At 60.4% G+C, this 27,334-nt stretch overlaps 1 protein-coding gene across 1 annotated transcript; it reads left to right on the top strand.

Moving 5' to 3' along the window:
* The first annotated feature begins 2,090 nt into the window (after positions 1-2,090).
* Positions 2,091-25,575, top strand: Ripk4 (receptor interacting serine/threonine kinase 4). Its single transcript, XM_042687367.1, has 8 exons — positions 2,091-2,311; positions 9,580-9,871; positions 14,324-14,472; positions 16,730-16,779; positions 19,543-19,701; positions 20,539-20,642; positions 21,662-21,929; positions 23,285-25,575. Exons 1-8 carry the CDS (start codon positions 2,130-2,132, stop codon positions 24,442-24,444), a joined length of 2,364 nt encoding a protein of 787 aa, XP_042543301.1. The 5' UTR covers positions 2,091-2,129; the 3' UTR covers positions 24,445-25,575.
* The last annotated feature ends 1,759 nt before the right edge of the window (positions 25,576-27,334 follow it).

The raw sequence follows: 27,334 nt of genomic DNA, 5'->3' as shown, positions 1-27,334 counted from the left end.
AGCAGACACTCCATAAATATTTGCTGAGTGAAGCACAGATGATTAAATAAATGAAATTGGAGTGTTTTATTGCTCCACTCCTGGCGGTTAGTCAGGGCTGCGGAGCTGCGAGACCAGAAGCTTCGGGGAGAAAGGCATCAGGAGCGGAACCCCGGAAATGGGCATGAGTCACTTTCTAGTCAATTCATTTTCCCTCCACCAAAACAAAGCACTGTTTACTTCAAGTTGCCTTTACATAGTTGAAGCCTCAATTATTCTTAAGGAAATCCCTGGAATGGCAGCTACAGTTGGTGCACATGGATGTTGAAACGGCCGGTTGTGCCCTGGCCAAGGCTGGCGGAACAGTGGAGTCTTTCTGCACAGACAGAAGGCAGGCACTGCCCTGTTGGGACGGGAGCCCCAAAGCAGGGCGGCAGAAGGGACTCAGTCACTGGCTGGGAAATGAGGGGATCCCCCTTGTAAACCTGGAAGCGCTCCCTGCTAGGCACCCCTCCATTATTCACCTCCTCTCCACACAACACACAGTGGCAAAAATGAGCTGTTAGTGCCCAAGAACCAACAGACACGTCACCCCTGACCCACCCACCCTGATGACCCACCCGCCCCTGACCCACCCACCCTGATGGCCCACCCGCCCCTGACCCACCCACCCTGATGACCCACCTGCCCCTGACCCACCCACCCTGATGACCCACCTGCCCCTGACCCACCCGTCTTGCCAAACTGGGAAAATTTCCCTGAAGGTAAAGGAAACATCTTTCCTTCTCCTCCCTCCCTCCCCCTTTCTTTCCTCCCTCCTTCCTTCCCTCCCTCCCTCTTCCTTCCCTCCCTCTTTCTTCCCTCTTTCCTTCCCTTCCTCCTTTCCTCTCTCCCTCCCTCCTTCCCTCCATCTTTCCTTCCCTCCCTCCTCGCCTCCCTCCCTCTTTCCCTCCCTCCCTCCTCACTCTTTCCTTCCCTTCTTCCTTCCGTCCCACCCTCCTTCCTTCCCTCTCTCCTTCCCTCTTCCTCTCCCTCCCTCCCTCTGCAAGGCACGAGTGTACACACACTGAGGCTTGAACCCAGGGTGCAGGCCCGGGGCGTTTTCACTCCAGGCCGGTGCTCTACTGCTCCAGCCACCCCTCCTCCTCCTTCCAACTTTTGGGTCTCACGGACTTTCCAGCCCCCCCCCCCCCCCCCCCCCCCCCGCCAACTTCCAGCTGCGACGGGGGCGGAGGGGGGGCTCGGCCTCCCGGCCCGGGAAGCTCTTAGAGGGCTCTGTAGAGGGGGCTGGGCTAGCCCGCTGGGCCCGGGCGCCCGCTGGGCCGCCTTCCCTCTGTGAAGGAGGTAGGCCGGCTGCAGAGGCGGACTCCGGGTTCGGGATGGGTTTGGGGTTCGGGGTGGGATGGGGTTTGGGTTGGGGTTTGGATTGGGGTTCGTGTTTGGGGTTGGGGATCAGGGTGGGTTGGGGTTCGTGGTTGGGAGTGGGGTGGGGTTGGGGTTCGTGTTTGGGGTTGGGTTTGGGGTTCGGGGTTGGGTTGGGGTTCGTGTTTGGGGTTGGGTTTGGGGTTCGGGGTTGGGTTGGGGTTCGTGTTTGTGGTTGGGTTTGGGGTTCGGGGTTGGGTTGGGGTTCGTGGTTGGGGTTCGGGGGTGTGGTAATAACCCGAGGAAAAGCCCGGCTGCGCCCCGGGCGGCCCCGGGGTGGAAGCCCAGTTCTGCACGGGTCCCGGGCAGCCCGGACGTCGGAGCTGGGGCGGGAGGGGGAGGCGCGAGGCTGGCGGGCGAGGGCGGACTCCGGAGGCCGCGGGGCGCCCCCGGGACCGCGTCGGGGCCCGGGTCGGGGGGGGGGGGTGTCCTCTGCGAACGACGGCCGGGGGAGGTCGGGCCAAGCGGGGGCCTTCCCACCGTGGCCTGCGGCTGGGCCGACGACTTCGGGAGGGCGCCCGCCGTCGGGGCGAGCGCGGGGCCCGCCCCACCGGGCGCCCGGCCCGCCCCAGCCCGCCCCGGGAGGGCGGCGGGGGCGGGGCCGGCCGGCCGGGGGCGGGGCTCGCCGGGCCGGGGGCGCGGCCTGCGGCGGACGTGACGTCACGGGGCGGGCGCGCACCTGGGCACCTGGGCGGCCGCGGCGGCGCCGGGCGGCGGCTAGACGCGCGATGGAGGGCGACGGCCGGGGCCCGTGGGCTCTGGGGCTGCTGCGCACCTTCGAGGCGGGCGAGTTCGCGGGCTGGGAGAAGGTCGGCTCGGGGGGCTTCGGGCAGGTGTACAAGGTGCGCCACGTCCATTGGAAGACGTGGTTGGCCATCAAGTGCTCGCCGAGCCTGCACGTCGACGACAGGTCAGCGCGCGGGCGGGGGCGCGGGCGGGGGGCGCGGGCGGGGGGTGCGCGGGCGGGGCGGGGTGCGCGGGCGGGGGGCGCGGGCGGGGGGTGCGCGGGCGGGGCGGGGGGCGCGGGGCGGGGGCGCGGGGCGCGGGCGGGGGGTGCGGGGCGGGGGCGCGGGCTGGGGAGGGGGGCGCGGGCGGGGGCGCGGGGCGCGGGCGGGGGGCGCGGGCGGGGGGCGCGGGCGGGGGGGTGCGCGGGCGGGGCGGGGGGCGCGGGGCGGGGGTGCGGGGCGGGGGCGCGGGGCGCGGGCGGGGGGTGCGGGGCGGGGGCGCGGGCTGGGGAGGGGGGCGCGGGCGGGGGCGGGGGGCGCGGGGCGCGGGGCGTCGGCGCGGGGCGGGGGGTGCGGGGCAGGGGCGCGGGCTGGGGAGGGGGGCGCGGGGCGCGGGAGGGGGGCGCGGTCGGGCGGGGACGCGGGCGCGGGCTGGGGGGCGCGGGCGGGCGGGGACGCGGGCGCGGGCTGGGGTCGCCCCGCCCGGCTCGGGCTCCGGCCGGCGGCGCGCTCGTCGAGGCGCCGGCTCCGGGGTCCCGGGTGCCCCGGGCGGGGCGGGCGCGGCGCTGGGCGCTGGGCCCCAGGCCCCGGGCCCCGGCTCGCCCAGCCCGGCGCGCTCCGGACCCCCCGCGCGCCGCGGTCGGCGCCGGGCTTAGCGCAATTGGCGTGCGGGCGCCCGCGCTTTGTGAGCGCGGTCAGGCCGCGGACGCACTCGGTCATTTTCGTGGGAGCACAAATTGGGGCAAGACCGTAATTACGGCGCTCGGAGGCCCGGCTGGTCCCGGGCGGGGCGATCCGGGCGGCCGGGCCCCGGGAATTCGAGCCCGCCGCGCGGCCCGGCCGCGGCGGTCCGCGCCCGCGGGGGGCAGGCGATGGGCTGGGAAGGACTCTGGGGCGCCGGGCGCGCGTGGGGTCGGGCCCGGGCGCGGGGACGGGGCGGGAACCACGATCGGACAGCCGTTCTGTGCCCCCTGCATTTCCGCGTTTCGTGTGAACGGGTCCCCTTAGACGTTTCAGCTGGGAACCCTCTGGTGAAAGCACCAATGCCTGGAAGTTGAGAGTGTTACTCGACGACTCAGACGTGGTGGCCAGTGTTCTTGTCGGGACTGGGCCTCTGAAGCCCAGCGCGCGGTGCTGTGGTGGCCACGCGCGTGTCCGGGTGTCCTGTGTGACCTGCTAGCACCGCTGTGCTGAGGACCAGGACCCAGCCCACGCCCTCGCCACCGTCACCGGTGGACAGCATCACCGAGCCATTGGTGGCTGTTTCCTGTAACCCACAAACCCTGTGTTCCCCGGAAGGTTCACCATCAGGTCATCACCACCAGCTTGAAGTCACTTGGGCTGTGTGTTTAAAAAACCCTTCTCTCTCTCTGCTCCAAGGAGATCCTGGGACCCTTTCAGCCAGGAGGGGCGCTGTGGTTACTTTGATGAAATCTACACTATTTTGAGTATCGTTGCCAACTGTTAGATTCTTTAAGGTATCCCGGCCTTTTTCTGCCGTGGGTATGTTGCTGTGCTATCGTTTCCTGGGCACAGAGAGCTTCGTTCACTAGCAAGTATGTTGACGCCGTTTTCTTGTAATGGAAAGTAGGTAAACAAGCACCGCCCTGTGCAGGCTGGGTCCTAGCGGCAGCCAGCCCATGTTTCCTGCAGAACGGGCAGTCACCTGGGATGTTGCCCGTCTTGATTGAAAGGTGTTTGTCCTTTAACTGGGGAAGTCTTTCCTGCTCTGCCCTAACCAGGCAAGTGGTGGCATGTCTGTGGCTAAGTCAAGGTCAGAGGATCTTGCCTCCTGCACTTGGCCCCGGGGGTGTGCAGGCAGGGCTGGCGGCTTGGCAGCCCGGTTGCCCTCCGTAGCTGAGCTATTGAGGTCCCTGCTATGTTAGGAAGGTTAGTGGCTCAGTGGTTCACTGCTCGGCTGGCGTGAGACTCGGCAGAGGAATTTGCCTCTGTCAGCGGTGGGTGGTACCTGAGGGCTTGGTTGCTTCCTGGCCTAGCCAGGTTGCTTCTAAGCCTTGAAGCAGTTGTGTTTGGCCCAGTACTTTTCTGATTTGCTGTCCGCCCTGCATTATCCTGAGAAAGGAGTGGGACTCCCCAGGGCCCTGGCCCTCCCAGCTATGTGTTATCTTGCCTGTTTGAGGCCTGTGGTCCGGGCCTTTTTCCAGGACGAATGAAGTCATTTATGGCTTTCTCCACCTGTTGCTTAGAGACCTCCGTGGGTGAGGATAAGGCCTTTTTTACTGGCCAGGGCTATCTGCACGGGGTGGCTTCCCTGGCCCCAGCTGTTAAACACTCTGGGCCTGGCTGGCATCAACCTTATGAATATGCAGACAAACTTGTCCCAGGTACATGGTGCCCAGGCCTCTTGGGGCAGAACAGTATGTGCCCACGGAGTACTTTGGGGAGGGGGAGTCACAAGTGACAGCCCGCTCACTCATGTGTCTTTATTTCTGGGGCCAGGTGCCCTGGGAGGGTCCAGGGTTGCCGGCCTCTCTGGCCAACACTTATGTGGGTCCCCTGGCCTGGCGAGGGTCTGGACTGGCACACTTACCAGTCAGGAGAGAACAGGGTGACCCCAAAGGCCCTATTCCTCCCCGACCCCTTACCCCTAGCCAAGAGGAAGCTCAGAATCAAAGTGCCTGGAGAGAGCTGCTGATGCAGAGTTGGGCCCCGGCTAGTCAGGGCGAGCCCGAGCAAACCCCGCGTTTGTAAGCGCAGTGCTGACAATTGGACAAGCCTGATTCTTGTCAGTTTTAAAAATAGCAGTGTGGGAACCCCTCCGAGGCTCCCTGGGAATGTAATTGGGCTGCAGTGCTGGGGCCTGGTTGTGCCACATCCCGCTGCTTCTCCTGGGGTGCTTTCCCAGGGCCTGTGCCACGGCCTGCCCGCCTCTCACCTCAGCCTCTGCCCGGCCCCAGTGTCTACAGGGACCTGGGCCAGCTTTGTACATCCCAAGGTCTTTAGCTCTGGAATTTCTTGAGTTAGCTGAGTGCCCCCCCATGGAAAGTTCCTTTCTGAAGTGATCAGCACATGCTTTTCCTGGCACTTCTGGGGTACACTATGCTAACTACAGATGAGGAGAAAATGGAACAGAGCACAACTGAGGAATATCTTTAAGATGTGGAACCTCCAATTTCCCATTTAGAATCAGAATGGGGTTGGGGCAGGAAGGGTACCTTCCCTGTTCCTGCTCTGAAGGCAGGTCCACGCCTCTTCACCTGGGCCAAGGAGATGAGAATATGGCACCCACCCTCTGGGCCTGTGGAAGCAGCCTGTGCCACCTGAGTGATCAAACACTACTGGGGTGTATTTTACATAATAATCGCCGTAGGGGGCTGGGGACATGGCTGAAAGCCTGGCACCTTTCACGCTTATTGAGTTGCAGAAGGCTCCCGCAGGCTAGAACTTGGGAGCAGCCTGCTGGATGCCGAGGGCCGTGTGAAACTCAGGAAAGGTTGCACAGTGAGGTCTGAGGTATTTGGGCTTGGAAATGGCAGATGCAATTTCTGTGAAGGCCTTGACCTCCTGCCCTGAATTGAGGTCGCCACCGCCCCTTCCTCAGCAGCCCGGGTGCCCTGAGGGTTTTCTAATTTTGTCCCTGGGGCAGGGGTTGGTGTGGGGGGGGCTGGGGGGGTGGGGAGGGGAGGCAGCGGCCCAGGGCTTCCTCCCTGCAAGCCCCTGTGTAGAGAGCCCAGTGCACTCCCTCAGCTCACTCGAGCTGGGATGGGCTTTGCCCTGCAGCCCAGCACCTGAAGAGCCTTTTAAATGGAGTCTCTGTTCTGGAAAGGCCCCAGGGCTGGGAGAAGGAGAACTTGCTAAACTTGGCACAGTGGAGAGGAAGATGTGTGCTCATGGCCTGTCTCTACTGACCACTGCAGCCCAAGTCCCTGGCCGTGCAGTCTAGTCCTTCAGGCCGAGGAGCTCATAGTTTCTACTAGCAAGGTATGCATTATTCACTGAGTTGACTTTGTCTCGAAATACATACCTGCGATCCGTCAAGCTGGAGGGGGGGGCACTGTCGGGATGTTCCTTACGAATGGCTGGCTTGAAAATAAATACTAGCTGGTCCATGCCTCCAGCCCACTGGAGGGCATAACCTGCCCACTTGGTTATGCGTTTCTCTCTCTCTCCCTCTCTCTGTAGATGGATGGATAGATAGATGCATTGATTGATTGATTGATTGATATGGTCCTGGTGCTTGAACTCTGGTCCTAAGCACTGTCCCTGAGCTTTATTGCTCAAAGCTAGCACTCTACCCTTGAGCTACAGCTCTGTTTTCAGCTTTTGTAGTGCATAACCGGAGGAGGTAAGAGTCCCATGGACTTTCCCCCCTGGGCTGACTTTGAACTGCCATCCTCGGGTCTCAGCTTCCTCGGATACAGGCATGAGCCACCGGGCTCCTGGCCCCCTGCTCAGTCACTTTGAAGGCCGGGCCCCAAATTCTGCTGGAGAATCTCCTGGCCCCATGCCACCTAGCAGGCAGGATGGATATAAACTGAACACTTGTTGTGTTGTTGGTTTTTTCCAGTCACCAGATTTGAACTCAGGGCCTGGGTGCTGTCTCTAAGCTTTTTCACTCAAGACTACGCTCTACTACTTTGAGCCACAGCCCCACTTCCAGTTTTCTGTTAATTGGAGGGAGATAAGAGTCTCACAGACTTTCCTGCCTAGGCTGGCTTTGCACCGATATCCTCAGATCTCAGCTTCCTGAGTAGCTGGGATGACAGGTATGAGCCTCCGGCACTTGGCTCTGACCTTTTTTTCCTTTTCAGTCATGGGGCTTGAACTCTGGGCCTGCGTGCTGTCCCTCAGCTCTTCCACTCAAGGCTAGCATTCTTACCAGTTGAGCCACAGTGCCACTTCTGGTATTCTGGTGGTTCATTGGAGATAAAGAGTCTCATGGGCTTTCCTGCCTGGGGTGGCTTTGAACTGCAATCCTCAGATCTCAGCCTCCTGAGTCGCTAGGATGACAGGCATGAACCACTGGTGCCTGGCCTCTCTGGCCACTTTTTAAAAGAAAAATAAAATCAGGAGGAAAAAGACACGATGGGTTTCATTCTGAACCAGACAGAAAAAGAAACACCAGTGGGTCGCAGGTCCCACTGCGACAGGCAGGTGGAGTTAGGGCTGTCGTTAGAGATGGTCCTTGGTCCTTGAACTAAGGACTGTTTTTAAATTTTTTCCATCCTTGGGCTTGAACGCATGGTCTCACGTTTGCTACGTCTACCCTTGAGCCATGCCGATAGCCCCACAGGGCCTGGTTTAACCAACCGGCCCAGAGGAGCACAGAGCCCAGCCCAGCCCAGCCCAGCGTGTCCTTTACTCCTCCTCCTGTGAGCAGCTTCCTTTATGTGATGCTTGTCACTGGCATCCAAACCCGGATTTGTCTTTTCTTCAAATGCCTGCGGTTGGCGTCTGGACTGTGCCGGTCACCAAGCCAGAGGTGGCCCCCGGCGCTCTGCTTCCCGGTGGTCTCCAGCCCTGCGGCTGCAAGTGTGGTTGTCCCGGGCCAGGCACTAGGCTCTGGAGGGAGGGGAGAGTAGGTCGGTATGGGAACCTTGCCCAGGGGCCTCCCTGCCACCCAGCCAGGCATCCCTTGGCCTGGCTCCACGCCTCTGGGAGTGCCCCGCCTTTCAGTCGTTGGCCATTCTGCCACAGTGCAAGGAAATGCTCCCTTTTGGACCCTGTTTTCTAGTCATTCAGTGGTCCATTCCTGACGTCTGATCCACACGTTCCTGGGCCAGGAGTGAGTCTGCTCCCTGAGACCTTGGGGTATGCCCGCAGCCTGCGCTGCTCCCCTCCTCCACCCCCATTAGGGGGTGCTCCCTGGAGATGCTCAGCCCCGAGGACTTGGTGCTGTGGTTGGGAAACACAGGGTCCCAGGAGGCTCTTGCCCACCACATCCTTTTAGTGTGGTGTCATGCCCTCCAGCAGGCCGAGCTGGAAGCAGGTGTAGGGTACGCTCCCAACTGTGCTCTGGGCCCAGGAGAGCCCCTGTGGCGGGCAGGGGTCCAGCTCTGCCTGAGGTTGCCCGCAGGGACTTGTGCTGGACTCTGCATCCTGCCCGGGCCTGTCCAGTTCCCAGCTCCAGTGGCTTCCCTTGGGAAGAACAGATTATCCTAGAGAGCAGATTATCCCTGGGTAAGGCGACTCCCGAGCACTTCCGTGTCCGCTTTGGGGAGATACATACCTGGATGGCCAGCACAGCCTCCGGCGTCCAGCCCTTTCCCCACCTCACATGCTGCTTCTGACCCCTGCGCCGACAAAAGCAAAAACCAAAACCTCTGTAAAAATACCACGGCGATGACCTCAGCCTGAGTTACCAGATGTTCTCTCTGTAGGGCTGGAGGGCAAATGTTCAGGCTCTGAAAGCTGCAGGCCCGTGTTGCAGCTTCTTACCTCCACAGACCATGTACCAACAAAAGGGATATGTCCCTGGTAAGAATTCATTGACAAAAGCAGGTGACTGTACGTGAATGAATGAGTTAATGAATGAAGCATGGTATATTCATGCACTGAAGTATTAGTCAGCTGTGAAAATGAATTTTGTGTACATGCTGGTCTGTGGTCTTGAACTCAGGGCCTAGATGCTGTCCCTTAGATTTATTTTATTTTATTTATTTATTTTTGCTGACGGCTGGCACTCTGTCAATTGAGCCACAACTCCACTTCCAGCTGATTAATTGGAGATAAGAGTCCCATGGACTTCCCTTCCTGGGTTGGCTTTTAATAATCATGATTCTCAGATCTCAGCCTCCTGAGTAGCTAGGATTGATTACAGGTCTGAGCCACTAGGTTCTGGGCACATCGTTGTTTATATTTTAGTGTAAAGGTAAATATGGCCCCTGCCTGGGGCCTCAGCCTTGCCGTGGGCTGCTGCGGTTCTGTTGGCCAAGGAGGAGAGGGGGGGTTGATGCAGAAATGGTTGGGCTCGCACAGAGGACTTGAGTGGGGTTCTTCTGCTAGATAAATAGCAGCTGTCCGTCATATGTAAATAGCTCCTCCATCATCCTGCTTGAACTCTCCCGTCTGCCTCCAGACTCGGGGCCTCAAGCACTGCCCCTTGCTCTGCCTTACGATGACCTGAGGCAGAGGTGGGTTTGGACCACTGAGGCTAGAGACCCCCCAGGAGGCTCAGCTCACACGCGGAGCTGGCCGAGTCCTGGCCAGCAGCTCTGGGTCTGTTGCTTGGTGACTGCTTGCTGCCTGCTCCTCACGGCTTCGTCTTTTTCAGGGAGCGCCTGGAGCTTCTGGAAGAGGCCAAGAAGATGGAGATGGCCAAGTTCCGCTACGTTCTGCCTGTGTACGGCATTTGCCGGGAGCCGGTGGGCCTGGTCATGGAGTACATGGAGACCGGCTCCCTGGAGAAGCTACTGGCCGCCCAGCCGCTGCCCTGGGACCTGCGCTTTCGCATCGTGCACGAGACGGCTGTGGGCATGAACTTCCTGCACTGCATGTCCCCGCCCCTGCTGCACCTGGACCTGAAGCCCGCCAACATCCTGCTGGACGCCCACTACCACGTGAAGGTGGGACCACGTGTGCCCCTGGGGGTGGGGAGCGGGGGCTCTGGGCCAGGGTATCTGGGAATCAGGACGGAAAGACTTGATCAAGGGTAGGGTCTTTTCTTGGGATAAAGATTTCAGGGTGCCCAGCTTGTCCCCACTGCTGGAAGCACACTGAGGCCTCTCTCCTAGTCCTGATGCTTGACTGAACTCTGCACCCTTGAGACTGGGTTTGGACTTAGAGCCAGCTTGGGTTCCCGTGAGGACACCCGCTCCCTGCAGCGTCGGGGACCCGGGCTCCTGCCCCGCGCCTGCCCTTCCCCTGCCAGTGGCAGAGCGTGCCGTGCTGCTTTGCTGCGGCGCTGCCTTTCCTTTCCTTTGCTTTGTGTCCCATGGAGGGTGGATGGGCACTGCGGTGGGAGGCTGCTGTGGCTGCGTTGGCACTTAGAAGCCGGAGCGCTGTTGCCATCTTCGTCTCAGGTGGTGTTGCTTTGGCTATCTGGCATCTTCCCCAAGGGCCTCTGCATCCCACCTTCCATCCCGGAGGTGACGTGTACACGGCGGGCACATAGCCCGCACCCCCACAAAAGCAGAGGGCCCCGAGGACCCCGCGAGCCCAGGCCTGGCCCCTCCCTCCCATGCAGGGCAGCCCGGCTGAGTCCTGACCGTGTGCCCACTCACCTGGCTCTCCCTGCTCCCACGGCACTCCGTGTCCGCCCCTCCTCACGTGGGCCTGGCCGCTAGGGACCTGAACTCAGGATGCACTCTGCTCCTCGCGTGGCCTGCGTGGCCCTGCAGGTGGAGAAGGCAGTTGGTCTCTGACAGCCGTCACCGGGAGTCGGCTCCGCAGGCCTTGCGCAGTGAGAGGTCAGCCCTGGCCTCCAGCAGAGGCCAGAGGAAGTGGAGAGTGTGGAGACTGACTGGTAGCGCCTGGCTTGGGCCGAGGCAGCTGCCCTCAGCTCTGGCATGTGCCCGCGCTCTTCAGCATGTGCCCGCACCCGGCCCCCGGTTCCCGTTTCCTGCTGGCTGGCAGGGCTCGCTTCAGTTCTCCCAGGGCAGGGCAGCCATGCCCTTCCCTTTAGAGTGGATGGTGGTCACTTGCCAGCAGGGCTCTGGGTAGATTCGAGGTCAGGGTCACGCAACAGTAGCCAGAACATGGTGCTCTCCTCCTCTTCCTGCTTGCACACAGAAAGTGGTTGGTGATCCGCCACCGGGCACTGGCGGTTGGTGCGGGGAGGGGAGGAGAGGGTTGCAGACTATTCCATGGCCGAACCTGGGGCTGGGCCTTCAGGCAGGCAGGCTGGCTGTGGGGCGTGCAGGTGAGGGGAGTTGAGGTCGGTGAGGTGTGGGCTGCCTACTCCCAATGCCGCTGCTCAGGGGCACCTGCGGCTATGGTCCCAGGGTCTGCAGAGACCCTCAGCACAGCGGGTGCTTGTCCTCCGCCTCTTGTGGCTGGCACACAGTGCTGGGTGAGCAGAGGAGACGCGCCTCAGAGGACAGGGATGTCCCCTTTCTGGGGTCATCCCGGCAGTGCAGCACGGGCCCGCTCCGGGGGTGCCGCGCTCTTGTTACGGCTAGGTCACCTTGCCGGGCCCAGGTGCTGGTGCACATCTGGCGCGGGCCCAGCAGGCCCTGAATGCCCACCCTCGGAGGAAGCGAGGGCTGACCGCTGACAAGTCTGCGGGTCATGGTGCCTTCGTGTCCAGGGCTTGGGTTTGTGTCCCCTCCGCTCTGACGCAGCTGGCTTTGAGGAGCCGGGGCTGCTCTGGTTGTTGGTGAGGAGTCCTGGCGGTCAGCTAGCGAGGTGGGGACGGCGCGGGCCGAGCCCCCTTGGAAATGCCTCTCCCAGGGTGTGACACGGTGCCCGGCTGCTAAGAGTTTGTGCCTTCGAGCCCCGGCCACAGCTTGGGTGCCTTGTGTCGCCCGGCCTCTGGTTTCTGGGCAGTTTTCAGTGGACTGTCACTGGACTGCTGTTCTGGAATCTTGAGGTAGGAGCTGCCCTTCTGCCGTCCGCCCCCTCTCCTGCTACCCGCCCCCTCTCCTGCCACCCGCCCCCTCGTGCCCCAGGCCCACACCGCCATTTAGCAGGTGAATGAGTAGGGCTGAAATTCCGCAACACTACTTCAAGTTTTTTTGTTTTCGTTTTTGTTTTTGGGTCCGGTCGTGGGGCCTGAACTCTGGGCCTGGGCGCTGTCCCTCAGCTCTTCAACTCAAGGCTGGCGCTCTACCACTTGAGCCACAGCGCCACTTCCGGGTCTTTTCTTTTTGCTTATGTGGTGCTGAGAAATCGAACCCAAGGCCTCAGGCATGCAAGGCAAGCGCTCTACCACTGAGCCACCTTCCCAGCCCAAATATTTAGTTCATTACTAGTACCCTCACCCCTCCTTAGCCCTATAGCTCCAGATGAACTTGGATCCTTTAACCTGTCATCAAGGTTACACATTTATGTTCCCTCTACAAGGATTTCATATTTATTTTACTTTTTGTGCTGCTCACAGGGCTTGAACTCAGAGCCTAGGGCACTTTTCTCTGAGCCTTTGTGCTCAAGGCTAGCGCTCTACCACTTGAGCCACAGCGCCACTTCCAGCTTTTTCTGTGTATGTGGTACTGAGGAATCGAACCCAGGGCTTTATGCATGCTAGGCGAGCACTCTACCACTAAGCCACCCTACCGGCCCCTACTTCAAGTTTTTACTTCCCATCGTTATCATCATTATTCCTGTTACTATATCGTCCGTATTAGCATCCTATTCAGGACTCTGAGTGTCTGTGTTGGGGTCGGGTAGCCAGTGGAATACCATGGTTCGGTTCTCATGCTCCGGCTGGTCCACACCAGGCTCTGCAAAGCCCTGGTGCGGGAGGGCTGCCTGGCGCGGGAGGGCGCGGCCTGGCGTGTCTGCGCTGCCTCTCCTCGAGGCCCCAGTGGGCCACGGGGTTGGTCCCGTCCAGCAGACTTGAAGTGGAGGGATTACGCTCTGAGTGCTCCTGTGCGCCTTGAGCTCCTGGGGATACTGAGTCATGTGCCAGCTGGAGAGCGGGTTTGTGAATCACGAGGCGTTTGCTGCCCGTCGCCGTGAGCTCAGGGTGAGTGGGAAAGGCCGTCTTCTGCCCCGGCGTGCACGTGACGCCAGGTCTTCCACGATGAGGTGACTTTCTCATCACCGAGAGCATTCTGAAGGTCTCTGGCGATGACGGGGAGGAACAGAAGCAAAGCACCCGGCGCTGGGGTCAAGTCCTGTTGTGCCTTCATTCTGGAGTTTAAAACCTTGCCAGTTGTGGGTACTTCTCTCTCTAAACCTGCTCCTTGCGAGTCTGCCGGACAGGGTGGTGGCTTTAACCTAGGGAATTGGCAGATTCCTTCCCAGAACTGTGGGGAAGGGGGGTTAGGGTTCCCTCCCCAGGCCTTAGGGGCTTGTGGAGCCAACAGAACCAAGCAGGCCCTGGATTGGTGGCTGTGTCCCTGACTGCAGGGCCGGTCCCGGGGATTGCCCTCTCCCCCTCACCTCACCTTCTTCCCCTGGGCTCAGGGATCACTGGAAGAGCGGCTCACCTACTGGCTTGAGTTCTTCCTGCTGTGAAGCTGTGGAGACTGATGCCCACGGCTCCCTGTGGGCATGGCCAGCCTGGCAGAGGCGAAGCCCTGACTCAGCCATTTCCTCTCGCTGCCTGGGTGTGTCTGAGGAGGAGCCCAGGAGCAAATTAAAAGGCTTAAAAATACATCAGCCTTGAAGGGGAAGAGAAAGGGACTGTTGAGGGCCCTTCAGGAGGTCTACAAGCCTTTAATCCCACCCAGTGGCACAAAGTCTGGTCTACACCGGGAGAGGCCGCCCTCCCGACCGAGGCCTGCCAGTCCTGCCCATGGTGTCTGGACACTGCCCAGCGGAGACCTGCCTGTAACCACAGGCTTGGGGGCAGGTGTGGCTGCTTTTGAGGGCGCTGGGCAAGGGTGGCAAGGGGCACTGTGTCTGGGGGAGTCAGCGGGCTCCTGGTGAGGAAGGGTCAGGTGTGTGTTGCTCTTTAAAGCCTCTGCGGGCACGCTGTGCTGTAGAGGACGTGCTGCCACTTGTGGCTCCCAGCTGGCAGGTTGCATAACCGGATGCCCGGGCTTCCTCACGTGTCCTCTTTGCCTGAAGACTGAGGGCTGCGTTTCTCCAAGGCTACACCGATGCTTCTTCCAGAAGGGCTGTTGTTCTCGAGTTCCTTAAAATCAGTGTCCTCCCTCAAAGCACCATGTTTTTCCCACCCATCAAGTGCAAGCTCACAGCTCATGATGCCCCCAGATTTGGCTCTGCTGCAGCTTCTGCCCGGAGGCAGGACTCCCTGGAGAGGCCAGGAGGTCTCCAGGAGCAGGCCTGGGCTGACTGTGGGTGGGATGGCGGGGCGGGGCCGGGTGTCTGCCGCGGCGGAGGGGAGATGCTGGCGCTGGCCTCGCGCGGCTCCACTGAAGACCAGTGTCTCCTTCCCACCACTGTTGCAGATCTCCGACTTTGGACTGGCCAAGGTCAACGGGCTGTCCCACACGCACGACCTCAGCATGGACGGCCTGTTTGGGACCATTGCCTACCTCCCCCCGGAGCGCATCCGGGAGAAGACTCGGCTTTTTGACACCAAGCACGATGTCTACAGGTATGAGCGCTGGACTCCATCCCCATGTGACCAGCGGGGTGGGGCCAGGGGGGCGGGGAGAGGAGCGAGGCTGGTTTGTGTGCCCAGAACAACAGCTTCCTGAATGGCCCGGTGCCCCTCAGTCCTTGGCTGTATGCACAAAGGGATTGGACATGCCTGTCTGGCTCACGGTTTTGCCTGTTGGATCTAGTTACCTGGGCACCCGGAGACCTTTCTTTCCTTGGGCAGTGCTGGCTGAGGGGGAGGGTATCTGCTGGTGCCAGGTGGAGGCGGCAGAGCAGCTGCCAGTTCTCCCCGTACACCCTTTGGCGTTAGTGCAGAATGTGGGCTTTATGGCTTGTCTGTCGGAAGTGCCTGCTGCTTTCTGTGGCCCTTGGGTCCGTTGGGGTGAGCAGCTTCCGCGGCCCACTGCAGGCCTGTGCTTGGGGTCACCAGCCACAACTCCACCAGCGCTCTGACCCGTCCAGGTGCCCCTCCTTGCCCTCTCCAGATGGCACAGGGCTCCAGCACAGCCTTTCTTCTTGGAGAAGGGAGGAGGGAGAGAGCAGGTATGCGCTGAAGCCTGGGCGGCCCCGGCATCCGGCCCCACCTCCCGCCAGTGCCACTGCCTTCCCGGCAGACTGGTTTGACAAAGCCGAGGTGCCGCCCTCAGCGTCCCGGGGATGGCCCTGCGGGGCTAGTCACGGCTTGTGCGCATCGCGATCGCGCGGGTGACATGCGCTGCCTGTTGCAGAGTCGAGTTTCAACTTTTGAACCTGCAAAAAGCAGTCAGTGTTCAGTGGGAGTCAAGTCTTGGGTGTCTGTACGCAGCTGCTCTCCACACGGGCCCTGGGCAGGCTCAGCGCGTGGATTCAAGGCTTTTATGTTTCTGTCTCTGGTTTTTAAAAATGAGCCAGGTTTAGCCCACTTTTGGTGTATCCAGAGTAATTTATTTTGTATTCTTCCAATTTTACATATGTGTATATGTGTGTGTGTATATACAATTTTTTTGCCAGTCTTGGTGCTTGAACTCAGGGTGGACACTGTCCCTGAGTTTCTTTGCTCAAGGCTAGCACTCCACCTCTTGAACCACAATGTCACTTCTGGCTTTTCCTTTTCTTTTTCTTTTTGGGTCCGGTCGTGGGGCCTGAACTCTGGGCCTGGGTGCTGTCTTTCAGCTCTTCAGCTCAAGGCTAGCGCTCTACCACTTGAGCCACAGCGCCACTTCCGGCTTTTTTCTTTTTGCTTATGTGGTGCTGAGGAATCGAACCCAGGGCCTCAGGCATGCAAGGCAAACGCTCTACCACTGAGCCACCTTCCCAGCCCACTTCCGGCTTTTTCTGTGTATGTGGTACTGAGGGATCAAATCTGGGGCTTTATGCATGCTAGGCAAGCATGTATAACCACTAAGCCATGTTCTCAGCCCCTATTTTATATATATAATATATATATATATATAGACACATATATATGTATACACATATATAATGTATATAAGGTTATTCTGGATATCTACATATATCTATTCAGAGTATGTATAGTATGTATACAATTTACGTGTATAGAGAGAGCTAGAAAGAAATACAGACTCTAGAGCTCAGCTACTTGTTTCCTGATAATACTTTATTCATTTTTGGTGGAATAGGGTTTGGACACAGGGCTTTGTGTTTGAACCGTGTTCCTAGCCAGTTTTTCCCCTGCTTATTTTGGACATGCAATTTCCCTTTTTGCCCCAGACAGCCTAAACTACTACCTTCCATTTATTTCCTGCTGCCAGAGCTAGTGACACGGTGCTCCGCGGTCTCAGCCTCCCGAGTAGCAGGCATCTGTGCACTCTTCAACAGCCCTTGTGGGCTGCCAGGGTTTTGGTTAGAACCTGAATTTGTGTCTCCGAGGGTTGAAGCCACAACAGAGAAGAGATCGGTGCCATAAGCAAGCGCCGTCTTTCCCTCATTTTTGCCCTTATTCTGCAGTGCTAGCACCTGCCTGTGCTGGGGCCACTCTTCCTGGGAGCCCCGGGCCCAGCTGCAGAGCTGCTCTGGGGACCTTGCTGCTGTCTGAGGCCTAGCTCAGCTGGCAGAGTCGCAGCTGCTGAGCATCTCAGCTGCAAACCATGGGCTTCCTCCGCTGCCCTCCCCCCCCCCCCCCCCCCCCGCCCTCTGGAAGTGCAGGAGCAGGTCTCCCCTGCTTCTCTGGCCCTAGGGTGGTCTGCCAGTGCCCTGGGTCTTTTTGGAGGCTCCAGCTCTCAGGTAAACTCACATCCCTGTGTCCCTTTCAGCTTCGCCATCGTGATCTGGGGTGTGCTGACACAAAAGAAGCCATTTTCAGGTGAGTGGCCCTGCCTGATATGGTGGGGGTGTAATCCCAGTGTCTTCTCAGCTCTGCTGTGGCCCCCGCTCTGGGCTGTGCCACCCAAGCTGTGCTCAGGGCGGGGCCTGCCCTGTCCTGTCACGGGGCGTGGAGCCTCCTCATTGCAGCCTGAGAATTCTGCCGCTGACAAAGCACTGGCGCCGTCTTATTTACATGTGGGACAAGGCAGGCCTGAAGGTGTCTCTTTGTTTGTGCTAGTCAGTTTTTTTTCCGGTGGTGGTGGTGGGAAAATACACCTAGAATTTTCTTAGTTTTACCATTTAAATGTATAATGCTGTGACATTCAGTATGCCCAAGCAGCACCACTCTCTGATTCTAGAAGATTCCCATCTCTCCAGATGTCTGTCCTCATTCCTGCTCCTCCCAGCTCCTGGTGGTCTTGCTCTCTGTCTCTATAGATTTGCCTCTGCTGGATGTTTCCAGATAACACCTTTTCCTTTTCATTTACAAACAAGCAATCCAGGCATCAGTGGCTCACACCTGCAATCCTAGCTACTCAGGAGGCTGAGAGCTGGAGCTCCCTGTTAGCAGCCAGCCAGGCAGGAAAGTCCGTAAGATTCTTATGCCCTGTTAACCAGGGAGGGAAAAAAAAGCTGGAACAGAGCTGTGGCTCAAGGGATGGAGTGCTCAGGCCCCGGTTCACGTCCCAGGACCAGCGCAATAAATGAATACATACATAGCTTTAATTGTAAAAAGGGCCTAAACTGATGCGGTGCAGTTCTGACATCCCAGCCCTTGGGAGACTGAGGCAGGGAGCCCGTGAGTTGGTGGACAGCCTGGCTGCTATGTGAGACCCAGGCCCACGAAAAACAAAAACATAAAAAGCAAAGCAAGGAAGAGTCGTGGTGAAGACACCGTGTTGACCGCGAGAGTGCAGCTGTGTGGGGAGATGCTCGCACCCTTGGCAAGGGCGTCTGCAGTGGCGGGTGATGGACCGCCCCTGCCCCAGCGGATTCTGGCGTAGCCGAGAGCCCCGCGTCTCTCGGGCACCCCCTGCCCCACTTCCGCCCTTGCAATTTGAATACCTTGACTGGGGTTACTGTGACCCTTGAGTGGCTTCTGGCTGCATTGGGAAGTGATTTTTCCTTCCTTCCTTGGCTGGCACCCCTGTTGTGTGGCGCGGCCAAAGAGGTTCGGAAGTAGAGCTCCTGCTTACACGCAGAGGCCTGGGAGCCCGTGCTGGCTCCAGTACACACGAGGGACAAGTGACATTGCGTGTCTTGGGGACTTGTGAAAATCCAGTCACCGGCATCTCTTTTCTGAGAGTTGGCGTCCGTGCTGTCTCCTGGCGCATGGCCCTTTCATCCCGGTGGGCCCCCGTGGAACCCCATGCTCTGGGTTCCTCTGTGCCGGCCTGCCAGTTGGGTATTCAGTTGTCCAGTAGAAGTGACACCAGGAGCCAGCTGCGTGGTATCTGCATTGCCCATCGCGGTCCTGGTGTTCTGTTGGCTCCTGTCTGGATCTGGGGCTCAGGGTGCAGGCACCCGGCGTCCCGCAGGCCTCTTTGGCCCATACTTAGCACAGAAATGCTCCCGGGTGTTGCCTTCACTTTCATTCGGTTCGGGAGCCTGTCGGGGTTGGAAAAGTCTGCAAGGTGATGGAAATAACCTGCAGGGACGGAACACAGCTGTTGCACAAGACTTAACGGGAAAGTGGAGCGGAGTCGGGACGGATCCCCGCCAGCGGCCCGTGATGCTGGGCCAACTTTCCACCCTGCCTCTGCAGAGGGCGTGTTTGGAAATGTAGGGGCGGCGAGGGCTGTGGGAATGGGAGAGTGCGGGCGGCTTCGTGCATGGACTGCGTGGTTTAAGTGGAACAGAAAACAAAGCTGGCTTCCTTGGGGTCCACCTGGGCTCCTTCCTGCAGAAGCTGAGCCAAAATAACAGAATGGCGGGAGAGCCAGAGCAGTAATGGTGATGACGGCGGAGCCCTGCTGCTCTGTGTCCTGGGTAGATTGTGTCCTCCAGAGACAGGCCCTGTTTGGTTTTTTGTTTCTTTGGGGTTTTTTTGGTCAGTTGCGGGGTTTGAACTCTGGGCTTGGGTGCTGTCTCTCAGCTCTTCAGCTCAAGGCGAGCGCTCTACTGCTTGAGCCACAGCACCACTAGTGGTTTTCTAGTGGTTTATTGGAGATAAGAGTCTCACAGACTTTTCTGCTTGGGCTGGCTTTGAACTGTGATCCTCAGATCTCAGCCTCTTGAGTAGCTAGGATTACAGGTGTGAGCCACCGGCACCCGGCTGCGCTATTTGTTTTTGTGAGCTGGAATGGGACCTGAGCTCGGGGCCTGGGCACTACCCCGTAGCCTTTTCATTCAAGGCTAGCTATTACTTGAGCCAGATCTCTACTTCTGTTTTTTGTTTTGTTTTTTTGGTCATGGGTGCTGAACTCTGGGCCTGGGTGCTGTCCCTCAGCTCTTCAGCTCAAGGCTGGCGCTCTACTACTTGAGCCACAGCACCACTTCCGGCTTTTTCTGCTTATGTGGTGCTGAGGAATAGAACCCAGGGTCTCATACATGCAAGGCAAGCGCTCTACCACTGAGCCACCTTCCCAGCCCCTGTTTCTGGCTTTTTTATGATGAATGGGTGATTCATTTTTTGTAATTCCTGCCTGGGTTGGTTCCCAATCACAACCCAGAGCTGCTGGGTGGTTGGATGCGACAGGCTGTTTGTAAAACCTGGAAGATGGGGCAGCAGTGCCTTCGTGTGTTCTTCTCTCCTTTGCAGATGAGAAAAACATCCTACACATCATGGTCAAGGTGGTGAAGGGCCTCCGCCCCGAACTCCCACCCATCTGCAGGCCCCGGCCCCGGGCTTGCAGCAACCTGATCCACCTCATGCAGAGGTGCTGGCACGAGGACCCTCACGAGCGGCCCACCTTCCAGGGTGAGTTGGTCACGTGACCTGGGCAGGCGCGGGGGCCAGCTCAGGTGCGGTGGGGAACAGTGGGTCGTGTGGACGCTGCACACATGGTTTGGCTCAGGCCTGGCCTTGGTGGTCCAGCCCTCCATGCTGGGCCGGGGCTGTGGGAAGCCAGTGCTCAGCTCCATCCCTCCCTGCCCCTGGTTCCCAGCCTGAGCTGCATTTGCTGCCCAGCGGAGCCCAGGGAGATCAAAATGCCCAAGTTCAAGTTCTGATAGGGCAGCCCGTCGTTCCGGAGATGACCTGCCGGGCGGCCTGCCACCTTCCTTTCACTTCTCCTGGGTCTAGTCCTCCCGTGAGGGACTGTCCCTGCTGACATTCAACATGAGCGCTGGTGGGGACAGCGGGTGACGGGGGAAGGCACCCACATGGCCCGGGGAGCCCCTGCAGATGGGTGCCCACGGCACTCGCTCCTGGCCCTGCCTGCAGCCCGCCTGGGAAGCGGTAGTGCCTGGCTTGCTGTCTGCTGCCAACAGGTCTCAGGGTCTGGCGTCCCCTGTCACCTCAGGATCCCACAGATACCATTATCTAAGTCACACGTGAAGCCGGGCGCCGGTGGCTCGCGCCTGTCATCCTAGCTACTCAGGCAGAGATCTGAGGATCATGGTTCAAAGCCAGCCTGGGCAGGAAAGTCCGTGAAACTCTTCAGTAAACCACCAGAAAACTAGAAGTGGTGCTGAGGCTCAAGTGGTAGACCATGCGCCTTGAGCTGAAGTATCAGGAAGAGCGCCCAGGCCCACACAATTGCGGGGGGGGGGGGGGGGGGGGAAATCATGTGCTTCTTGTTTTCTCTCCCTGAAGAGATTACTTCTGAAACGGAGGACCTGTGCGAAAAGCCTGAGGAGGAGGTGAAGGAAGCCACTCCCGAGCTGGGTGGGAAAGGCTCCCCGGAGCCCAGGAGTGAGGTAGGGGTTCTCTATAGACCTTCCTCTCCTGAGCCCGGCCTGCCCCCATCCGCTCACGCGAGCGAATCCCACGGGCGGCCCGTCCTGCCCCCATCCGCTCACGCGAGCGAATCCCACGGGCGGCCCGTCCTGCCCGGTGCCTGTGCCGTGCGAGCTGCAGGCGCACACCCAACCCTGACGGACGCGAGGCCCCTCTCCCGGGCGCCCGCGTCCTCTGCACCTGAACCAGCCTGAGAAGCCGGTCACTTTTTAGCTGCTCATAAATGGTTTAGCTGCTCATAAATGATTTACTTGCCAAGTGTCACTGAGGTCACTTCAGAGATGATAAGAGGTTCCAAATGCCAGGCTAGCCGAGCGCCCTCCAGGTACCAAGGCTGAGCAGGCGTGCAGTGTGAGGTCTGATAAGCCAGCTCTACAGCTCAGCCTTATCTGGCATTGGGCAGTTTCTCCAGGGAGATGGGTAAACATGGAAGGCTCAGGTGAGAGTCAGGACAAAGGTGCTGGTAGGTGCTGGTACAGGTGGACCTGGCCCCTGATAAGGCCCACGAAGGCAGCCAGGCGTAGCACGTAGCAGGTAGACGGAGCTCAGCGTGCCAGGCCACCGAGTGGAGTAAATAGAGCGGTGGATGTGGGGAGAGCGTGCATTCCATCAGGTTACCGGGCACAAGCCACACCTCTTTGAGCCACCCAGTAGCCTAGCGTTGGTTTCTGATGGCTTGTTGTCCCGTAGCCTGGCCTCACCCTGCTCCTTACCCCTGCACAGACCCCAAGCTGGGCTTAACACAGCTCAAAGGCAGGGCAGGGGATCCAGCCCAATTTCCTCTCCTTCCTTTGAGTCCTGTCTAAGCCGGTCCCAAGCCACTAGCCTGTTGTCTGGACGGTGCCGGGGGAAGGGGGGCCAGGCAGAGAGCTCCATTGCGGTTTCCGTGTTGAGGAACGTGCTCTCCTCTCACGACGTCTTTGTGGTGGGAAGCCTGGCGGAGGCAGAGCCCTCACCGGCTCCCCCTTCTCTGTCACAGGCTGAGCCAGGGTCCTCCCGCCTCCAGCCGGCCTCCGCCCCGCCCTTGGATAACGACTGCAGCCTCTCGGAGCTGCTGTCCCAGCTGGACTCCGGCATCTCCCAGGCCCTGGAGGGCCCCGAGGCGCTCAGCCCAGGCTCCTCCGAGTGCAAGCGCCCGTCCTCCAGCAGCAGCGGCAAGAGGCTCTCGGGGGTGTCCTCGGTGGACTCCGCCTTCTCTTCCAGGGGTTCGCTGTCACTGTCCTTCGATCGAGAGCCTTCCACGGGCGGTGAGTGACGCCTGTTTCTCTGGGCTGGGGGGCAGCGTGCGGCCCAGTGAGCAGGAAGAGGGACGTCGCGTCACCCACTTTCTTGCCTTGATCATATCAATCCTGGTTTTTGCTGCCCCCTAACTACTGAATTTGTGTGTGTGTGTGTGTGTGTGTGTGTGTGTGTGCGTGCGCATGTGTGTGTACGCGTGCGTGCTGGCGATAGGGCTTGGAAGGGCTTGTCTCTCAAGGCTGGCTTTCCACCACTTCAGCTGCACCTTCGCTTGCAGCTGTTTGGTGGCTGAGGTAGTTGTCCCACGGGCTGTCCTGCTCGGGCTGGCTTTCGACTGTGCTCCTCAGGTCCCGGCCCCTGAGTAGCCAGGATTACACTGTGTCCCGCATGAGATCTTCCCCTTGTGGAAGCGGTTCCCACGCCGTGCCCAGCTTCCCCTGCCCACACGCTTTGGTGCCCTCCCCCCCCATGCGTGCCAGTGTGCAGCGTCTGTTTAAAAATATCAAGCTTTCTCCAGGCAGCCTGTCCTATCTTCCTAAGGTAATTTTGATGGCATTTCTTTTATTTCTTTACCTGTCCCTGACCCCAGGTGTGTATCTGGCTCCCTTTCTGCCAGCCTGGAGGTGAGCTTGGCCCTGCCCTGTCTCGGGCAGGGGCTTTCCACCCAGGACGCAGAGCCCGTGGGCAGCCAGGCCAGCGAGGCTGTGATCCTGGAAGGAGGGAGGTGTTGGGGTGGGGACAGCTGCAGGAGAGGGTTTCGGTAGAAGAGAGGGAGGAAAATGGCAGCCCTCCCCACGGCTGCCTGGGCCGTGGCCCGCCAGGGCGGAGAGCTGCTCTGTGGCAGGACTCTTGAGGAATGGAGTTGGGTTTGGGTTCTGAGATGAGAGGCCTCATCCTTTGAGGATTATTCTGTGATGTCCCCAGGACAAGAGGCCCGTGCGAGGGGAACCGTGCTGGGGGCTGGCTGACCCCCTGGCTCCAGGACTTAGTGGGCCGTGGAGAGGCAGGTGAGGGGCAGGCCAAGGTTTCCAAAGACCAGGTCCCGCGCGGCTTCCCAGGCTGCCGTTCTCTCCAGTGAAGGCGCGTCAGCCATCCGCCATTCTGTGGGCCCAGGGTGCTTGGGTTCACATCTTCACCCAGTCTCCACCCCATGAGGTGGCTAAAGGGCTGTTTGCCTTCCAGCGTGACAAGATCACCTCCACGACCTCATCCGTTCCCCGAGCCGATGTAAAATAAGGTGGTGGGGTGTGGGCTGCTCCCCCCCGAAAGCCCCCCGGGGCGGAGCTTCCCCCGCCAGCGGCCAGGCCTGGAAAGGCCGAGGGGGGACAGCCGCGCCCTGACCGCCCCTCTCCTGTCCCCGCAGATCTGGGCACCGCAGACATCCAGAAGAGGAAGCTGGTGGACGCCATCGTGTCTGGGGACACGAGCAGGCTCATGAAGATCCTACAGCCCCAGGACGTGGACCTGGCACTGGATGGCGGCGCCAGCCTGCTGCACCTGGCGGTGGAGGCCGGGCAGGAGGAGTGCGTCAAGTGGCTGCTGCTCAACAACGCCAACCCCAACCTCACCAACAGGAAGGGCTCCACCCCGCTGCACGTGGCCGTGGAGCGGCGGGCACGGGGCGTGGCGGAGCTCCTGCTGTCCCGCAAGATCAGCGTCAACGCCAAAGATGAGGACCAGTGGACGGCCCTGCACTTTGCGGCCCAGAATGGGGACGAGTCCAGTACGCGTCAGCTGCTGGAGAAGAACGCGTCCATCAACGAGGTGGACTTCGAGGGCCGGACGCCCATGCATGTGGCGTGCCAGCACGGGCAGGAGAACATCGTGCGGCTCCTGCTGCGCCGGGGCGTGGACGTGGGCCTGCAGGGGAAGGACGCCTGGCTGCCCCTGCACTACGCCGCCTGGCAGGGCCACCTCTCCATCGTCAAGCTGCTGGCCAGGCAGCCTGGCGTGAGCGTGAACGCCCAGACGCTGGACGGGAAGACGCCCCTGCACCTGGCCGCCCAGCGGGGGCACTACCGCGTGGCCCGCATCCTCACGGACCTGTGCTCCGACGTCAACATCTGCAGCCTGCTGGCGCAGACGCCCCTGCACGTGGCCGCGGAGACGGGGCACACCAGCACCGCCAGGCTGCTCCTGCACCGTGGCGCGGGCAAGGAGGCCGTGACCGCGGAGGGCTGCACCGCCTTGCACCTGGCGGCCCGCCATGGACACCTGGCCACCGTGAAGCTGCTCCTGGAGGAGAAGGCCAACGTGCTGGCCCGGGGACCCCTGAACCAGACGGCCCTGCACCTGGCCGCGGCCCACGGGCACTCAGAGGTGGTGGAGGAGCTGGTCAGCGCCGACCTCATCGACCTGTCCGATGAGCAGGGCTTCAGCGCCCTGCACCTGGCGGCCCGGGGCCGGCACGCACACACTGTGGAGACCCTGCTCAAGCACGGGGCCCACATCAACCTCCAGAGCCTCAAGTTCCAAGGCAGCCCGGGCGCCACGGCCACGCTCCTGCGGCGCAGCAAGACCTAGTGAGCTCCCGCGGAGCCGGGGCTCCGTGTGGGCCTCGGTCCACCGCCGTGCCGTGGTCCGTGTGTGGACAGAACCACGGATGCCGTGCTCACACTCCGCTCGCCCTGTCGGGGGCCGAGGCACGGAGCGGAGGCTGGCGACGGGAGACGCAGCCGGTCAGGGCAGGTGCTGTCCGCAGGCACCGCCCGCTTCATGCCAGGTTGTCCCGAAGGCACCCGGCAGCTGCCCCACCCACCAGCCAGGCGCTTGCCATCCCAGGGGAAGATTAAAAGCCCGCCCGCTCGGGTCCTTGTGACAAAGCCTGGGGAAGGATGTCCCCTCTCTTGGAGATCGAGCCACCAGGTCTCAGCCAGCGGTGTGCAAGCGCGTGTGCTTCGCCTCCACAGTGACGGAGGGACTCGGAGCCCCAAGTGTCCTGTCGGCTCTCGTGTGGGAAACACCTGGTGTGATGGACTTCGCTTGAGTCAGGCCTGTTAAACGTCCCTCACTGAGCAGCCTGCACTGAGGGGTGAATGGAAGCGCTGGCTCTGGAAGGGAAGCTCAGCAGCATTTCCACCTGGCTGTGTCCCACCCCGACAGCCACACCCAGGGCCCAGCACTGCCCCTGCTAGGCTCGCTTGTGTCTGGTTCTCCTTCCTCTGTGAAGAAAGGCTTGGAACGCCAGAGGAAGGAGCGACGCAGGTAGAAGTCATTTACGAACTCCTGATTACTTCAGTTTGGATTCACAGAGTGCTGCCGACTCTGCGCTCACCTGGCATCTCTGACGTGGGTGAGGTGGTTGTTGCGTTGGGGGCACTCACTTGGCGTCCTGGGGTTTGCCGACCTGATCCCTGATCACCCCCCGGGCATGTGAGCTGCGGAGTCGGGGTGCTGTCCGCGGGCCGCGTGGCTCCCGCGCGCTGCCTTCCGCCTGTTGTATAAATTTGTTGTAGAAGATCTCCTGTGTAAAATATGTGTGTGGCCCCATGTGCGAAACAGATTGGTGTTAACGTACCGTGTACGTGGATGTGAATCTAAGGGCAAGGACTTCTTTTCTATGACAGAAAATAGCAACCCGTAGAAGTGGCTATGTTTTAATAGGCCTCCGCGTGCCGTGCGGGGCTGCGTCGCCGCAGGGGCGGCCGCGTCTGTCTACCAATAAAGCAAACGCGCACCTACCCTTCGGAAGTTAGTGAGATGACCTTTTATTGTAAGCAAGCTGCGAATGTCTGCTTCTTGAACATCAGAGGTGTCGGGGAGGGTTGCGCAGCTTGGAGATGGCTTTCTAAAGGCCGTCGCAGCCTGGATGAACCCGACAGCCCCAGAAACCTGGATGAACCCGACAGTGCCAGAAACCGAAGGCAAGTGGGGCCCGCCATCCCTCGCCGTGCCTGCCCCACACAGCCCTGCACAGGCCTGTCCAGCTCCAAGCCTCAGCACCAAAGCTTGCTTGTTGTTGACTGCTTATCGCTCTTATTTTTGTCTCTTTGTATGTGGAATACATCCACGGGCCACCCGCCCGTCCATCCACCCTCAAGCCTCTCCACCCGCCTGCCCACCCGTCCATCCACCCTTGGCCTCTCCACCCATCCGTCCATCCCCCTCGGCCTCTCCACCCACCTGTCCATCCACCCTCGGCCTCTCTACCCACCCGTCCATCCCCCTCGGCCTCTCTACCCGCCTGCTCACCCTCTTTCCTGCTCCTCTGCTCACTTCTCCACCCAGCCTCCATCCACCTCAGTCCAGCCAGCTCATCAGCGTGCAGTGCAGACACAGGTAGACACAGGGCGGGTAACAAGAAGGAAGGGGTCACCTCTGGTGGGGAAGGAGCCTCGTCCGGAGCCTCACCGCTCCGCTGCGGCTCGGTGGAGGCGGCATCTGTGGAAAGCCACTGGGGACGAGTGCGCCTGAGCTCCCGGACAGCACTGAGGATGGCAAAGGCTGGCACCAACATCGCTGTGGTCAGTCTCACCCTGAGAACTAGAGAACGTTCCAGAGTCTCCCGGTCACTTCCACAGGCTGCGATGAAGGCACAAGGCGGAGTAAGTGCCGGTAGCCAGCAGCAGAGCTGGTTTAACATCAGAAGCGTTTGCTGGAATGGGAGGCATCAAGCCAGCGTTGCTGGGTGTTGGGTGAGGAAGGGGTGGCAGAGGAAGTGGAGGGCTGCGGGTGGGAGGACAGCGCCCCAGCATCCCTTCCAACCTTGTGTGGCCCTTCAGAAAGATGATCCCCAAACTTGAGAGCGTGGGCCCCAGAGTGGGACTTGGGGTGCTGGGGGAACCCTCCGTTTATGTTGTCACCTCTGGGCTAGATGTTGGTGCAGCCGCCTTTTCTGGGAGCCTGGAGAACGAGGTCGCGCTGGTGGCTCCTCCCCTCTCCAGACACGGCTGGACCGCTGGGCACTGGGAATCGAGGGGACAGGTGTGGGCTCTGCGTTCCGGGCTCCGCTGTCCTCTCTCTCTCCCTGTGCGGTAGCACTGGAAGGAGACGCAGACATGCACAGCCTGGCCTCCGGGGCACCATATGGGTCATGCCTACGCCACCAAGGAAGGAGCACCCCATCTCTGCTCAGAGACAGGCCCTGAGGAGGGTCTCCTGAGGGGTGGCCTCATGGGTCCTCCCAGGGGGACAGGAAAGGTGGATGGAGGAGCAACGGCTCAAGAAAGGGTCCCGAAGGGAGTTGAATAAGACGCGGAGGCTGCATCCTGGGGAGGAGCTGGGAGAGGCCTTGGCTGCTTTCTGGAGGCTTCCTTGGCCTGGCGACTGGCAGAGGTAGATCATCTGACAGGCCCACTGTTGCCCCAGACAGGGTGGCCACATCTGGGTATTGTCCCCCGGTTGGACCAGCCACGGGCCCCGTATGGACTGTGGTTAGTGGGTGTCACCGGGCTGTCACCCAGGCTCTGGGCAC

Source organism: Dipodomys spectabilis, unplaced genomic scaffold (assembly GCF_019054845.1).
Source record: "Dipodomys spectabilis isolate Male_0828 unplaced genomic scaffold, ASM1905484v1 ptg000107l, whole genome shotgun sequence".
Lineage (NCBI taxonomy): Eukaryota > Metazoa > Chordata > Mammalia > Rodentia > Heteromyidae > Dipodomys > Dipodomys spectabilis.
The sequence above is the reverse complement of the archived record's forward strand: the minus strand, read 5'-3'. Positions and strand labels throughout refer to the sequence as shown.

Bases quoted from the DNA above. Each gene is read 5' to 3' on its own strand.
- Ripk4 (XM_042687367.1), top strand. From the start codon at position 2,130: ATGGAGGGCGACGGCCGGGGCCCGTGGGCTCTGGGGCTGCTGCGCACC. The intron at 14,473-16,729 runs GTATGAGCGCTG...TGTCCCTTTCAG, and splicing joins ACCAAGCACGATGTCTACAG to CTTCGCCATCGTGATCTGGG. The intron at 20,643-21,661 runs GTAGGGGTTCTC...TCTCTGTCACAG, and splicing joins CCCCGGAGCCCAGGAGTGAG to GCTGAGCCAGGGTCCTCCCG.